Genomic DNA, 16,046 nt, shown 5'->3' with positions numbered 1-16,046 from the left:
TCTATTTTACTAGCTATTAATCTCTTACTGTGCCTAATTTATAAATTAAAGTTTTTCATGGGTATGTATGTATAGGAAAAAACATTGTGTATGTAGCATTCGGTACTCTCTGTGGTTTCAGTCATCCACTAGGAGGCTTGAAAATGGTCCCCCATGGATAAGGGGGTACTGCTGTAGGTAGAAAGAGAGAAGTGAGTGATTTAACATCTTTGGGAAAAAGTTAACTGCCTTATTTGCAATCTTTGAACATATATTGTTCAGTGTTTGTTTTATCTCAACCCCGTGTAAAAAGCGTTCAAAAAGTCCTAATTCGAGGTGAAACGGAAAATCCAGTTTACCTGTCTTTTTGTATACTTAGTATGGTTTTGTTTTCCTCCTACATTAAGTCTTCCCAGTACATCTGGAGGTGTTCAGTTTTGTATTACAAATGCCCCAGCTATTCTAAACTATATCCAAAATACAGCTGAGTCAAGCTGTATCCAGAACTACAGTCTGATATTCGTTCACTTTTATCATACAAGGAAAAAGGTGAAAAACAGTAAACTCTGGAACTTTATGACTTCAGTCCATTTGTAGCTTCTGGGCAGCACCATCTTGACTGCAGTACAGTTCAGTCAATAATATCAGTACACTGTTTTGACTAAGATTATAGTGGCCAGTTCTGTGGCTGTTCCAGAAGAGGAAAGTGTGATGCTCTTCTAAAATATTTCATGACACTTTTCCCCTACATTTGTTCATGACACTAGTAATTTTATTTCTTGTTAAGTTGCTTTCAGCCCTTGGGAATGTGTCCTGGCAGCCTCTCCTGCACAATATTTGTGGAATTGTTGAGGTGTGGAAGGTGTTCTGTGTATGCATACACAGAGCTGGCTTTTACCATGCTCCGTTTCACTCCACGGCCTCCACAAAGGTGTCATTTGTGTAGGACATTTTCCTTCAGGATGTTTCCTGCAGCTTTTGGCCGTTTCCGACTTTAATGAAGCATTCAGTTTTGGATAAACTTCTGCTTCACAGCTACATATTTGGTTCTTTGGTGTCAATATTTATGAAGGTAAATGCTAGAATAAACATCTGTGCTCAGTTATTTCTGAAACCTTCATTCTTTTGAGCCTTTTGATTCTGGGTTTATTCTAAAGAAGTGTAATTAGTTGTGTATTTCCCAGTCAACAAAATGTTCACCACCGCTGGACTTAGGGACACACTGTGTGGGGAAATACAGTCTGTAGGCTGGATTTCATTTACTAGATTCTGTGCATTAAGCAAATCAGTGGTACTAGATATGTTTCAATACAGATGTCTGTTTATCATTTGCCTGGCGGTCATATCTTATTGAGGTTAAACAGTTACACTTTTCCTGGGCCTTTCCTCCTAATCTCCTCTACATTTAACCATGGAATTAACTACTTAACCCCCTAGTATTATACTATCATGAGCTAATCTATAGTCATTATTACCTAAGCAAAGTGTTTATATCTTTGACTTAAGTTTGAGTCTTACTTTTGTTTATAAGTTGTATGTTGTTAAAATACATTTTGATTTTGAATTCTACAAATTTTTAGTGTAGATATGAGAAATGCTTACTTGTCAGGGAGACTGTTGTCATTATTCTTTATTCAGATAGAGATAGGAAAGCTGACAATTTTTTTCAGATTCCTCTTCAGAATCAGGAACTGTAGTCATCACACAGATTTCTAAAGCTCTCCTTTTACAAAGTGTAAAATTGATTGTCCTTTTCCAGTTGTGATAAGACCTTTACACCAGAATGTTAATAGTCATAATCAATTCTTTCTTGGCCTTGAAAATTATTTTAGGACTCTTTGTTCTTTATTGATGTGCCCACTAGATGATGGGATTATGTGGAAAGAGGCTGGTTATTTTTGTACCTTCAAAGGAGAGGCCCTTTTAGATTTGGCCCCTTGCAAGGCAGAGGTCCTCTCAAGGCTCCTTTCCATCTTGTCTTGTTGACATAACTCTCTCTGCAAGCTCCTCAGTCCATTGCCCTACCATTTCCCACGGTAAACTCCACCTTTCCTCACTAAAGGCGTTCTTCTTCCTCAGTCATTTCCTGGTTCTTACTGCAGGCTTCCGTAGGAGGTACTTTGAAACTTCACTCCGTCATTGCCAACTCTAGTGGGAGCGGGTGGCAAGCATCCTCCTGATGCAGTGATTATGCATGCCCCATTTCACTTAGTTTCTTCTCTGGATTAGACGGGAGCTGATTTCTTTACTTGGTTATCTGGGAAGAAAGTGTACCTCTCTAAGACTAGCATCAGTTTTTCTGAGTCAGCACAATCACATGTTGGATATTAAAATTTTAAAAATAAATATACATATCTGGTTCCAGGAGGAATTTAACAACCCAGATTTAGTTATCAGATACTCTGTGAATTCATAGTCTTAAATTCGCATGTGCTGAAAAGAAAACTATGAATTTCTGATTCTTTTCTGGTCATTTATTTTTAAGGCAAGATGAAGACTTGCCTTAGAGATATTGAGCTGCTGTCTTCTTTCAAAGTCACTGCCCTGTATGGCTCATACCTCCCAGCAGTCCTTACATTAATACCTTTCCAGACTGTTGGTTGTAGATGCTTACACTCTGATAGATTCTTTTTTTTTAATCCTCACCTGAGGATATGTTTTTATTGATTGTAAAGAGAGAGGGAGGAAGAGCGGGGAGAGAGAGAGAAATGTCAATGGTTGCCTCCCATCTGCCGCTCCACCCTCCTGGCTGGGGATTGAACTCACAACTTAGGTATGTTTCTGCCATTTTTCAATGTATGGGATGACGCTCCAACTATTTGAGCTACTCAGTCAGGGTGCTCTGATAGATTCTTCAGGAATGACTCATAGGAACTGTATTCTTGGAGTTCTGCATACTTTATATAGCAAGAACTAAGATACTACAGTTTTTCTTTAAGATTTTTTATTTATTTTATTTTTAGAAAGAGGTGAAGGGAGGGAGAAAGAGAGAGAGAGAAATATCAATGTGTGATTGCCTTTCACATGGCCCCCTGACTGGGAATGGAACCAGTGACCCTTTGGTCTACAGCCCGCACTCCATCCACCGGGCTACACCAGCCAGGGAAGATAACTAGAATTTTTATCGATGGCTCTTACACTTGAAGTTTACTTTAGCTTTATTCAAATGTGTTTGATGTAGGCTGTTCTGGATCATTTTCCCTAGATACATGTATATTCTTGGAACATGCCATTTCCAGTTATATTTTTACTATAGTTCTTAGTATTTTTGTTTTTTTATTACTTTGGTCTTCAGGGACTCCTATTAGACATATGTTGGATTGTTTTGCTTATGTTACATATTAATCATTTTATTTTGAAATCTTTTTGCTTCATTTTTTTTAATTCTAAAATTTGTCTTATGTTCTGTCTTCTATTTCTGTTAGGGCAGTACCCATTGTATTTCTTGTCATTTAGTCTTCAATACTGACATAGGTTTTTCTTTTCTTTCCTATGTTTCCTGAACTTTGTCATATCTGATTTCATATCTTCCTTGCCCTCAAACACATCATTTCTGAGTTCTAATTCTGAGGCTTTTCATTGCTTCTATCATTAAAAAATTTTATTTAGCTTATTTCGAACTGTGAGGTTACAGTTTTCACATTATATAGATGTGCATATCTGGTATGTATGTGTTAGCCATAGGGACATCATTTATTCTTTGTGCCCTTTTATGATATAATTATGTGGGATTAATCTGCTATTCTTGTCTGTTGCTGATTTTTTAAGTGAAATGAATTTTCCTGTACATTTAGGAGGGAGGGAGCATTCAGGATACCTTTTCTAGCTTCAGGGATCCAATCCTTCCACTTCTGTTGTTTTTGTAAAATGACTTTAAAAAAAAACTTTCTTGTATGATCCCAGCCTCCTTGACTTTCTTCTCTAACTCTATTTCAACTATCTCTTTTCTTTGCTTTTTTTTTTTTTTTTTTGGTCTTGTTCTGTTCAATTTGGATTCAACTCCCAGTAATTTCTCTTTAGCGTTGGACTCTAGTGGAAGCAATTTTTGTTTGTGAAATTTGAGACTAGCCATATTGCTACAATATGTCAGACTTTATTCACTTGGTGTCCTCTTGCACTCATTTGAAATTTGGATCCTGTTGAACCCCTTCCCAATTTTGTCTACTCTTCTCAGAATCACCCTTTACATTTACCCATTAATGATCGGTGGTCTTTTATTTGTAGGGCCATGAGAAGCCCAAGGGCTTTCCTTCTGCTGCCTCTCACTGATTTTTTTAAAAATTATTTTATTGTTTAAGTACAGTTGTCTGCATTTACTAAGTGAAATAAGCCAGGCGGTGAGGGACAAATACCATATGATCTCACCTTTCAGTGGAACCTAATCAACAAAACAAACAAGCATGCAGAATACAACCAGAGACATTCAAATTAAGAATAATCTCACTAATTACTGATGCTTTTTCACTGCTTGCTTACATTGGAAGTTTTTATGGGGCCACTTTGTGACATTGCTGTGTGACGCAGTGAATCTTTAGTTTGGCTCTCCTCATTTCTCTGTTGTTATGGGGAGATGTAAAATCTTTTCTGCTATCATCTTTCCCACTTTTAGAATATTTTGACAAAACTTTTATATAAGGAACTCTCTTGAATATTGACTTACTGCTCTACTTAATGGATGAACAATGCTACATATATTAGAAACTCATCATGATGCTAAAATGAAAACTAAGAAACAGGTTAGTATTATGAAGTGAAACTGTTCCCGGGGGTAAATATAGAGTGAGGTGCGTGTGTGTGTGTGTGTGTGTGTGTGTGTGAGAGAGAGAGAGAGAGAGAGAGAGAGAGAATATTTCTGTATGTGTGGACATACTGTATATCCCAAAAAAAAGCAGCTGAAATTTTTAGTAGTTACCTCCACTAGAAGAATGAATTTTTTTTCTATGTTTAACTTCCTTTTTTCTCATTAAAAGCTAAACTTTGGGAAAAATGCCTTTTATAATCACAAGTTCAGGAAAATTATTCCCTACTCTGAAAATCAAGGACTTTTATTAGTAATATTAATATTAGGCTAATATTAATATTAATGGTTGTCATACTGTGGTCAAGATACTGCTTATTCTGTAGGCTTTATTGTAGTCTTTGTTGTTTGTGTTTCTTTTTAATTCGGGATATAATAGTGAATCAGTCTCATTTGGGTAAAAAAAAATTTCCAAGCTCTACCAATACTTTTTAACTAGACGTTAAGTACTGTGAAACAAAATTTGGGGATATACTCAGTGTTCTGATTAAAGGGATATTTACTTTCCTTTCACTTACAATGTTGCTTTTCCTCTTTGATCCTCTTGTTTTGGTTCCTTTATAGTTGCTAATACTTTGTGATTATATCTTGAACATTGAGCCCTTTAGTCCTAATGGATTTTAGATGTTTGGAATCTCTGTTACTTGAATTAATTGTAAATTCATAAAGCTTATGGAACCATCTACTAATTATAGCTTTGCCAGGGTTCCTTAAAGGACTACCATTTTGCAATGAGAAAAAAAATGAACTTAATAATCTTTAGCATCTTACCTGCCATATATGTAATTTTTTGTAGATGTATTTCAAATGTCAGAGCTCCATAATTTGTTGTATATTCTTACAGTGCTATCTTAGTGAAGTTTACTTTACAACCTTGATCCAAAAATATACTCTTTTGGGTGTTCTTTGAAAAGAGGCTCACGGCCTTCCTCCAAGTGGCTTATTTCAACTTATGTGCCGTTTGACACAGATTTGAGTGAGCTCTAATCTAAAGAATCATTCCTAAATGCCTGCTTGACTACATTTTTTAACTGTTTTTCCTAAAAGACCTCAAGTTACAGGCTGCGTCAGAACTCATTTGGTCAAAAGCATGTTTGTTTCTCTTGTCAGCTTCTTGATTGGTTCCTTTCCAGATTTCTGTGGGGCCGCCATATGGTCATTTCTGCATGTTTTCTAGATTGCTCCTGTGGCAGGATTCCAGGTCTGGTTGATTAGTGTTTCAGAATCTACTCACATTGAGATGGCTTTAATTTTTGCCCTTTAGTTCTATTTTAGATAGCATATTCATATGTAGTGTCCTTCCTGTTTCTTATCTGAAGTTCATTTGATTTTGATGCTTCCATTTTATGTGGCCCATGTATTTTGGCAAATCTCCATCTTTTTATATGTCAAGGAAGAAAGACCTATAAAGGCCATTGGTGACGTGCCTAAACTATGAAAATTTCGGAAAGCTGAATCTAGTAATAATTCTACTAGGTCATCAGTAGGAATGTACATTAGACTGGCTGAGAAGTATACCAGTCTCCTTTCTATATTTTTAAGTTCTTATTTGTACAGTTCTTAAAAATTTTAAAATTTATTTTGGAAACGATGTTAAAACAAAAATTATTCATGACGCTTGTTAAAGAATGGTAAGGCAGACTTTCTTTAGGGGGACTATCATAACCCCCTCTGAATATAACATGGAAAGGTGGGAAATTATAGCCAAGGAGCAGTGTGTGTGTATGTGTGGGGCGGGGGGAGGAGCGGGGGTCAGTGGATGGAAAATTACTAAGAGGAAAGACACATTGGGGTAAGGGAGGGTTCTGGCTAAACAGACCTAACAGGATTGTTGCTGAAGGCAGGCCAGGTGATGATCAGACATCACCTGGGGGTGATGGAGGATGAAGAGCCTGATCAGATGTCAAGGGTGATCAGATACCGAGGGTGGGGAGTTCTGGTTAAACTGACTTAGTAAGATTCTTGCTAAAATTGGACAATGCAGAGGTGAACACAGACACTGAAAAGTTAGTGCCTAGTTAGGAAGAATTCAGAGGAACCTGACTAAAGTTTGGTGGAGGAGAGACTCTTCCTCAGTGATACTACAGCTTGAAAAAGGAACTTTAGCAAATTTATCCTTAACCTCAGTGAACCAATAGCAGGAAAGTTCCCTGTTACTTATTTATGGCTCTTCTTGATGTCTACTAGATTAGGAACTGCTGTATCATTTCAGGATACTGTAAGTTGAAGAAAAGCAACTTTCTGCCTTATTTTCAGTCTCTGCTCAATGAATTTATTTTTTTCAGATGATGGTTGGAAGTATAATGTGAATGAGTTAAGTTAGACGCCATGAATAACCATCGATTTTTCTATTAAAGATAAGATTGTTTAATAAACTAGCTATAACATTTTCAGACTTGGACTTCAATTTTTAACCAAATTAATTACTAAAATCTAAGTTTTACTTTGCTCATATATTTCATTTAATTTTGCTCTGACACTTTCATTTTATAAAGGAACCTATTAATATATTTTTTTCAGGCTTATATTTTTCAGGAAGTAAATTTTATTGTAGTTTTATTTGCATGCGAAGTGCCCTATTTGGGTGGCAGGGTCCCTTTCCGAAAGCAGCTACTTTCAGCTTTGTCTTTGTCTCATTTTTCTAGTCTCATTTTTCTAGTGTTCCTAAGCACTCTGCTTAGAGTGCTCTGTATCTAGGATTGAAGTTTCTTATTGTCCTGGTTGGCATTGAGTTTAGAACGTGAACTTTTAAAGGAGATGACTAGATGTTTAAATTGATTGTATCCTAGAAGGTTAGCCGCTCATTGTAGATTTCAAAGAACTGGTTGACTATTTTGCAGTAGGATTATGGTCAAAATTTTCAGTGCCTCTACATAAAGTAGGTTATTGTCCAAAAGGATTTTATTTTTGAGCACCTACAATTCTAAAGGATCTAGTTCTAATCCTTCAGACATTGGTTCCTAAGCTTTTAGTAGTAGCATTAGAGTCACCTGAGATGCTTATTAAAAATTTTGTTTTCTTGGTCCCCACTACCAGAGAGTCACGTCATTGATGAGAAATTGGAGCCCAGAAGTGAGCATTTTAAAAAACATCTCAACTTTGAGACCCATTGCTTTTAGATGGCAGTGGTTCCCAACCCTGGTGATGCATCTGAATCAGTCTAGTATGGCTGAAAAAATAGGTTGCTACCTGGCTCCACTCTATAGCTGTTTAATTAGGATCTCTGGGAATGTGGCTCATTAACTTGCATTTTTAACAAGGTACGTGGTAATCCTTATACAGAAAGCCACATCTCCGGATCCCATCCTTGATCTGTGGCTTAGTCCAACTCGGAGTTGCCTGAGGGCCTTGTGCCTTTTTGTTCCAGGATCTCTCAAAATCTAATTTCTTGGTGATATCTTAGAAAACTGTTTCTATTACTTCTCAGACATGCCCAGATGTTGATGTTGTAATGGCTAAAAAGCATTGACAATTTTTAACATTCTTTTTGAAAAATATTTTTAACCTCCACCCAAGAGTATGTTTATTAATTAGAGAGAGAATAAGAGAGAAACATCAATGTGAAAGAGAAACATCGGTCAGCTGCCTCCTGTTCATGCCCTGAGCAGGGATCAAACCTGCAACCTTTTGGTGTAGGGGCCAATGCCCCAACCAACTGAGCCACTTGGCCAGGGCTTTAACATTTTTTTGTTGACATTCTTCTAAATCAATAGTAAGTAATAAGACATACTCACCCATATGTGTGTATGTTTGATTATGGATCTTAATAGCTGTTTTCACTTTAGATGTTAACAAAATTAGGTAATAAGTATGATTTTGCTGTGTTAACTGTTAAAAGATAAAAAGGTTTTACACACTTTAGGATCTTAATTTCAAGACAAAATATTATATATGTGTGTTCTGATACTATTGGCTAGTATTGTTAATGTGATGTTTTTATATGCAAACTAGTTATTTAATATGAATTCTGTGAAGTAAACTACTGGGAAATTTGATATTAGTACTTCGTTATCTTAAACATTTTATTGAATTTTATATCTTGTGGATTCTTTCTGATCATAGTCACTGATGGATTTTGAATAAAGTAAGAAGCAGTTTGTTCTTGGTGTTGGCGCTATAATAGGCAAGTTTCATGGAATTCCAGTGCTTATACACTCGCTGAAGTAGTAGTAGTCTTTTTTCTAAAGGTTTAAATAAATTGTAATTTAAATGCATATTTTTAAAGTTTAGATGTGCCTTGCTTATGTAATCAACATTAAGGGAAAGCTTTGGTTATCTTAGTAATCATTAACTGAGAGCTAAATACAGACAGCTGACTGTTTTTATTTCTTTTGCAGACTAAATTAGCTATTTCATCCTTATGAATGTAGGATGAAAAGATTGGAGTACGTTAAAGTCCATGAAAAGAATGAGAGCATTTATTTTATTATCTGTGTTGGTTTACATTCTGTATGGATACATTATGGCAGTCAAAACTACTGCATCTTTACCAGGTGGTATGATTGGTTTGGAAGGTGTGGTGGCTTATTTCATATTAGTCTGTAGCTAAAATTCTTAAAATTTCCAACATGCAATAACTATTAAATTGCAGAAATTTTATTTAGCTTTGTTAATTCTCCACTACAGATTAGCTTCTTAAAAACAGATTTCCAAGCTCACTAACTAGACATCTTCAATTATTGCCACTAAAGAAAAATGGCTGTTGGGAACAAATTAATTTAACATTGTATAACATTGCTGGTGGTTAGATATTAAGCATTCATTGCCTGTTTAGAACAGGATCTGGTTTGATATTCAGATTCAGAGTTAACTAATACAGTTTCTTATTTTCAAACAAGTTGAATTTCAGTTGGCTGTTAGAGAGCAAGAATCATTTTGTGTAGTCCTGAGTAGGAGCCCCAGAGGAGCCGCAGGCCCACCAACTGCTACTGCCATGTGGCTTTCTCTTCAGGGAGGGGAGGGGATGGAAAGCACAACCTGTAGATGAGTGTAATGAGGAACCCTTTTTGCACACTGCTGCTATGAACAGTCATTTTCTGGTCCTAACGATGATGATAGTGCTGGAAATAGATGTGACTTTATTTAACTGTCATTTTTCACTGCTGAATTGAGTTAGGCTGTATTTTACTCTCAAATACTTAAGTAAGAGCTATTCAGGACTGCTAAGTGGCCTGGCGAGTCTCTTACTCCTTCTTAAAAGCCTCCCTTGGTGTAGAGAGCTCCGTTCTTGCTGTCTGCTGCTGAATTTATTTTTGTTTTGTCTGTCTTCCTATCCTTCATTGGTGTGTATGTGTCATACATATGTTTTATATTCTAGTCTAATTATACATATATTTCCCCCAACCAGAATGTAATCTCCTGAGGGGAGTCTAAACCTTATTTTGTAATTCCCCTGTGTTCATGGAACAGTGCTTTGCATATAGTAGACATGCAGCAAGTTTTATTTAGTAATAATGTTTGCGGGTTTCTCCACTTATGAAGGTACTATTTTCCTGATGCCTGCTTAGCTTAAGTAATGAAAATAAGTATTTTATTGATTTTCTTTCATACTTTACATATATAACTAAGTATTTACTTTATCTCTTGTAAATTAATTCAGAGATTGACCATACATAGTAATGTATGTTTCTAGTTGATAAGGTGTGCTCTTGTTTGGTCTACTTGAATTGAGGTCACTGTATACTAATTAGTAGAGAAGTACTCTCATCACTTAATTAAAAACTAAATACATATTCTGATCACAATTGTAATTATGAAAGAAAAAATGTATTGTGTTCAAGATACAAATAATGCAAAACCAGTTAATTTTTTTATTGCACTAAATTGTAAAACCTGATTTGGTAGGTGATAATACAACAAATTAAATAAGTAAAAATTTGAGAGATTTTCAAAGCTTAGTTGTTGACGAAGCAGTTAAAAACTACCTCGTCATGATAGTTTGCATAATAGGAACAAGTCATCTTATTGACATAGAATTGCACTGTTTATGATAAATCTTTTGATAAATCTAAGGTCCTAGTGATATTTGGTAAGTGTGGTTATTATAGCTAATCATATCTTGAAAGAGAACCTTCCTTGCCAGTTTTTAAACTTACTCTGATTTTTTACCCTTCAAATAATTTACATGGAAATTACTAACAACTACATATTTTTTTGAAATTTTCCTGGTATGTGAGAATCTTTCTTTTCAAGTATACGTTTGAAATATAACCTTTCAGGTATTTTGACTCTTACACTTCCATTTTTTAATCATGTCTGCTTGAATGAATTTTACATGAAGACACAGACACTATGTTGTCCTAACTTAATTTTTCTTTTTAAGAAAAACTATCCTTCTTTCCTCCCTGCCTTCCCTCCCTCCCTCCTTGTTTCTTTCTTTCAGTATTGGTAATGTGTGGTGCTTGTCTACACATCCTTAACATAGATAAGCATAGGGTTATATCATAGAATTAGACCAAGCTAACCAAACAATTTATAGATTAAATTTATCCCATTTAGCCCAATTTCATGTCCCTTACCCAAGGGGTCTTCACGTTGAAGTGAGTGAGGCCACCCATTGAGATATAGGAAGAATATATCATGACTTCTAATTTTTTCAGACATGTGTATCTTATGTTTTTGTTTCATGCATATACATTTCTCTTTTGTCTGTTTTATAATATATATCATGTTAGTAATATAGTACATACCCCATTTGTAAATAAATAACTACACCTGTTCCTGCGTGCTTACGTATTCACTGTGGGATTACTTAAGCAAAGTAACTTGAAGACCATAGTCCTAATAAAGTAGCCAACCATACAGAGTGAACACGAAGTGGAGAACATGTGATCTTTTGAAAGTGATAAGTAGAGGTTTAGTGATTTAAAATATAATCATAAAATTTGGTAAACATAGAATATTGTTTTGTACAGATCAAAACAATTTATAAGGTCTTTTCTAAATTATATTTGATTGTTTATGCTATTACAGTTGTCCCAAATTTTTTTCCTTTGTCCCCCTCCATCCAGCCCCCTTTATGCCTCTACACATGCTGTTATTTCTGCTGATACTCAGATTCAGAGTTAACTAACATAGTTTTCCTCAGGCAACCCCCACACTGTTGTCCATGTCCATGGGTCCTGCATATATGTTCTTTGGCTACTCTATTCTCTATGCTGTACTTTACAACTCCCTGGCTTTTCTGTAACTACCAATTTATTTTTATTAATCCCTTCACCTTTATCACCCATTCCCCTGACCCCCCTCCATCTGGCAACCATCAAAACATTCTCTGTGCCTATGATTCTGTTCTGCTTATTTGTTTTTATTTTCTTTTAGATTAAATTGTTGATAGATATGTATTGTCATTTTATTGTTCATATTTTTGGTCTTCTTCTTAAAGAAGACCCTTTAAAATTTCATATAATAATGGTTTGGTGGTGATGTACTCCTTTAGCTTATACTTGTCTGGGAAGCTCTTTACCTGTCCTTCAGTTCTAAACGATAGCTTTGCTGAGTAGAATAATCTTGGTTGTAGGCCCTTGCTTTTCCTGATTTTGAATATTTCTTGTCAATCCCTTCTAGCCTTCACAGTTTCTTTTGAGAAATCAGCTGACTGTCTTATGGGGACTCCCTTGTAGATAACTGCTTTTCTCTTGCTGCTTTTAAGATTCTCTCTTTGTATTTAACCTTTGGCATTTTAATTATGATGAGTCTGGGAGTGGGCCTCTTTGGATCCATCTTGTTTGAGATTGTCTGTGCTTCCTGGACTTATATGTCTGTTTCCTTCACCAAGTTAGGGAAGTTTTCTTTCATTATTTTTTTTTCAAATAAGTTTCCAATTTCTTGCTATTCTCCTTCTGGGACCCCTACAGTGTGAATGTTGGTACTCTTAAAGTTGTCCTAGAGGCTTTTTACACTATCCTCATTTTTTGGATTCTTTTTCCTTATTGCTGTTCTCATTGCTTGTTTTTTGATTCTGTATGTTCCAAATCACTGATTTGATTCTCAGCCTCATGTACTCTACTGTTCATTCCCTGTAAATTGTTCTTTATTTCAATTAGTGTATCCTTTGTTTCTGACTGTATCTTTTTTATAATTATTTCATTGTAAAACATCAAAAATGCTCCCTGTTTATTTACCAAGCTAGAAGGAGTTTTAAGTACACTAGATATAAGTACACTACATACAGCTTTTTAAATAGTTGGGAGCAATTTTTTAGAATAAAGTTTTCCACATATAATAGCTTTTTATTTTCCAGTTATTGCTGACCTTTATGTAGGCCTTTTTCAATTTAGTGGTGAACTGCTATAAATGATAGCAGTCTCTTTGAGGTGGGTGGACAATCTGTTTTGTCTTTTGTCCTAGTGGAGAGCATGTACAGTAGCTTTTAAGTTTTTTTAAACACATTGTTATAAATCATGTTTTGAGCAACACATTAATTTTTTTGTTTCCCAAAGTTGCTAATATTTGTAGGTATTGCTTTTATATCCAAAAAAGATTTTTAGAAGAATTAATAGAAATAACTTCTAGTAGTAGAACTGAAAACAGTCTACGTGTTTTCCAAATTAGTTATGGGGGAGGGAGGTAAGAAGAGAAGAAACAAACAGTAAAACATAGAAAACAAGTGGCACAGAAGCATTACAACATAGGGAAAAAAAATTACATGACACGTCCAGTCAGAATTGTTATATCTATAAATGTAAGTGAGATAAACTTGTCTTTTACAAGAAGAAGTCCTACTACAAATGTTTTTTTCAAAAAGCCTAATTATATATGGTATACAAGAGACACACATAAACAAAATGATTCAAAGAAATCAAAAATGAAAGAATAGACATACCAGGCAAATTATAATAGAAAGAAAGCCAAAGCGCATCATAATGTTTAATTTGACAGAGTTTAAAAGTAAAAAGTAATAAATGAAACAGATTAAAATGGTGAAACATAAACCATAATGACAATGTCTATTAATATGAACCAAATTATATTACATTATAAAATATAAATGATAAAAATTGTAAGAAATAAAGGAAATTGTTAGATCTCAATAGTAGTTCAGAAACTGTAGACTACCTCTCTAAATCTGTGACAGATCAAGCTGATATTACATTAGTCCTATATTCTGTATTTTTATTTTAGTTGATGTACATGACAAAGAACTGTATATTCTAAAAACAAATTATGCCTTTTCCATGACTCATGAAATGTTTACAAAATTTTACCATGTTTTTGGTCACTTAGAAAATTGCAGGTAATTCCAAAGCGTAGGAATGGGCTAACCTATAGTGAAATAAAATTACAGCTAAGCAATAAAGACAGGGAGGAAGTTCAGTAACTTCCAGATCTTTTCTTATGTCAAAGAAGAAGTCAAAACTGCAGTTGTAAAATATATAAAAATATAATAACATTAGCATATACTGCATTTTCTTTTGTTTTCTGATTTAAAAAAATATATTCTGGTTTTAGGAAGATAGTTAAAAGACGGCAATCTGTAACAATATTTCCTGAACCTCTGTAATGTGCAAGGCATTTGTCTGATGTGAGCTATAACTCTGAATAAGACTGTGAGCCTGGGATTTTGTAATCCACTGGATTTTATTATAGAATGCACATTAAATTATTTCAGACATATAGATGAAAAATCCTCTGTAGTTCAGTATGATCATTTTAATTCTCAACGGAGGTGCTTATGGTACCCATATGGAGAGAAGTAGATTGTCATAGTGTTTTGATTGAACTGTGTCTGGAGATCTTGAATCCTTTTTACCTCTCTCACCTGTTAGCAGTTCTGTTTCATTGGGTCATTCAGTTTTCTCCCTCTGGGCTTCAAATTCTTCTATAAAGGAGGAAGTTGAATTAAACTATAGTGTCATTATATATGTTATTTTTATGTAGCTGTAAATAAATTCAGTAAGTATTGTGCATCAACTCCTTTTCAGTTTGTAAGGACTAATCTTATGCTCTGGTGGGGAGAATGTACCTTAAATAAGAGTTTGTCAAGGTAACAGAGAAGGAGGGAGTTCTAGCTCGGGAAATAACAGCATGTGTAGAGGCAGAGAAGGGAGTGCTTTGCAAAACTGCAGTTAGTTTGTGCGGCCCTTAGGAGTTAGCATGGGTGTGTGGAAGAGTAGCAAGACATCAAACATTGAGTCTACGAGAGCCAAATTGTGAAGAACGTGGGCTTTAAGTGAAAGAATGAATAAGGATGGAAATGTTTTTTAACAGTGGAAGGAGGTGGCACTCTAAGATTTCCTTGAGATGGATGCAGAGGTAGCAGTTAGGAAAGTGGCAGTCCAGGTGAGACAAGATAGTCTTATCAAGTAATGGCAGTGGAGGTGATACGCAGATTGGAGAGCAGGTCTCTCAAATGGACGGGCTTCAGAGGGTCTGTGGCAGTCCTGGAAGTGCATGTCAGGTTGAATATGTGAATTTACTTTTCTTTGGAGGGGGTCTGTAAGTTCCATCAGATCATATAAGGGGGCTCTTAGGATAAACATATATGTTGTAGGGAAAATTGATAGGGTGATATTCTACAAACTATGAGGTTTAAACAATTTTAACTTTTACTTATTTGTTAGTGTCTAATCTAATTTCTTTTTCGCTTTTTATAGTGGACAGGCCAAAATCTCAGCAAGTTCGAACCTCTAGTACAATAAGGCGAACCTCTTCTCTGGATACGATTACAGGACCTTATCTCACAGGACAGTGGCCACGGGATCCTCATGTTCATTACCCTTCATGCATGAAAGACAAAGCTACTCAGGTAAAATAAGCAAATCAACCCTTCGACTACCCTGCAGTTACTCTGTTTTGATCACAGTAAAGAAAATGTAGTTTAATCAAATATTCCTGAATTTGAAATATAATACACCCAGCCAAAGAAGGAAGCCGTTTCTTTTCATATAATTTGTTTTTTGTCATCTGTTTTTTTTAAGTTTTTAAATTATTTACTATTTAATAAAACTGTATCAGTCTGTATTAGACAGTTTTTAGACTTAGTTTAAAGAATTGATTTTCAAGAGAAATTAATGTAATGATAAGTAACTATGTTAAAATTCTAAGTAATTTTTTAAAGAAAAGTTTGCAGTCTTGGAAATAATTTACCAAGTATTAGCATGTGACTAAGGAAGTTTGTGTCGAGAGGTGTTTTGGGTGGTTTTTTTCCGGTTAAAAAGGATGCATTTAAATGTGAGAGAATTCAAAGGAATGAGAACATTATGCTTTGTAGGTTAGGAAAATAGAAGGATTAGAGTTTCATGTCTGAAGAATGAAGGAAGAGAAAAAG

The 16,046-nt window shown here is 35.1% G+C and overlaps 1 protein-coding gene across 7 annotated transcripts in view; it reads left to right on the top strand.

Moving 5' to 3' along the window:
• The window catches only part of GLCCI1 (glucocorticoid induced 1), a 91,282-nt gene that overhangs the window by 16,299 nt on the left and 58,937 nt on the right, over positions 1 to 16,046 (top strand). For all 7 annotated transcript variants that reach the window (XM_053926850.2, XM_045185237.3, XM_053926851.2 and 4 more), the window contains one exon: positions 15,373 to 15,524. In XM_053926850.2, coding sequence (XP_053782825.1) covers positions 15,373 to 15,524 — 152 coding nt within the window. The remainder of the gene's footprint in view (positions 1 to 15,372; positions 15,525 to 16,046) is intronic.

This window comes from Desmodus rotundus, chromosome 6, assembly GCF_022682495.2.
Source record: "Desmodus rotundus isolate HL8 chromosome 6, HLdesRot8A.1, whole genome shotgun sequence".
Lineage (NCBI taxonomy): Eukaryota > Metazoa > Chordata > Mammalia > Chiroptera > Phyllostomidae > Desmodus > Desmodus rotundus.
The sequence above is the reverse complement of the archived record's forward strand: the minus strand, read 5'-3'. Positions and strand labels throughout refer to the sequence as shown.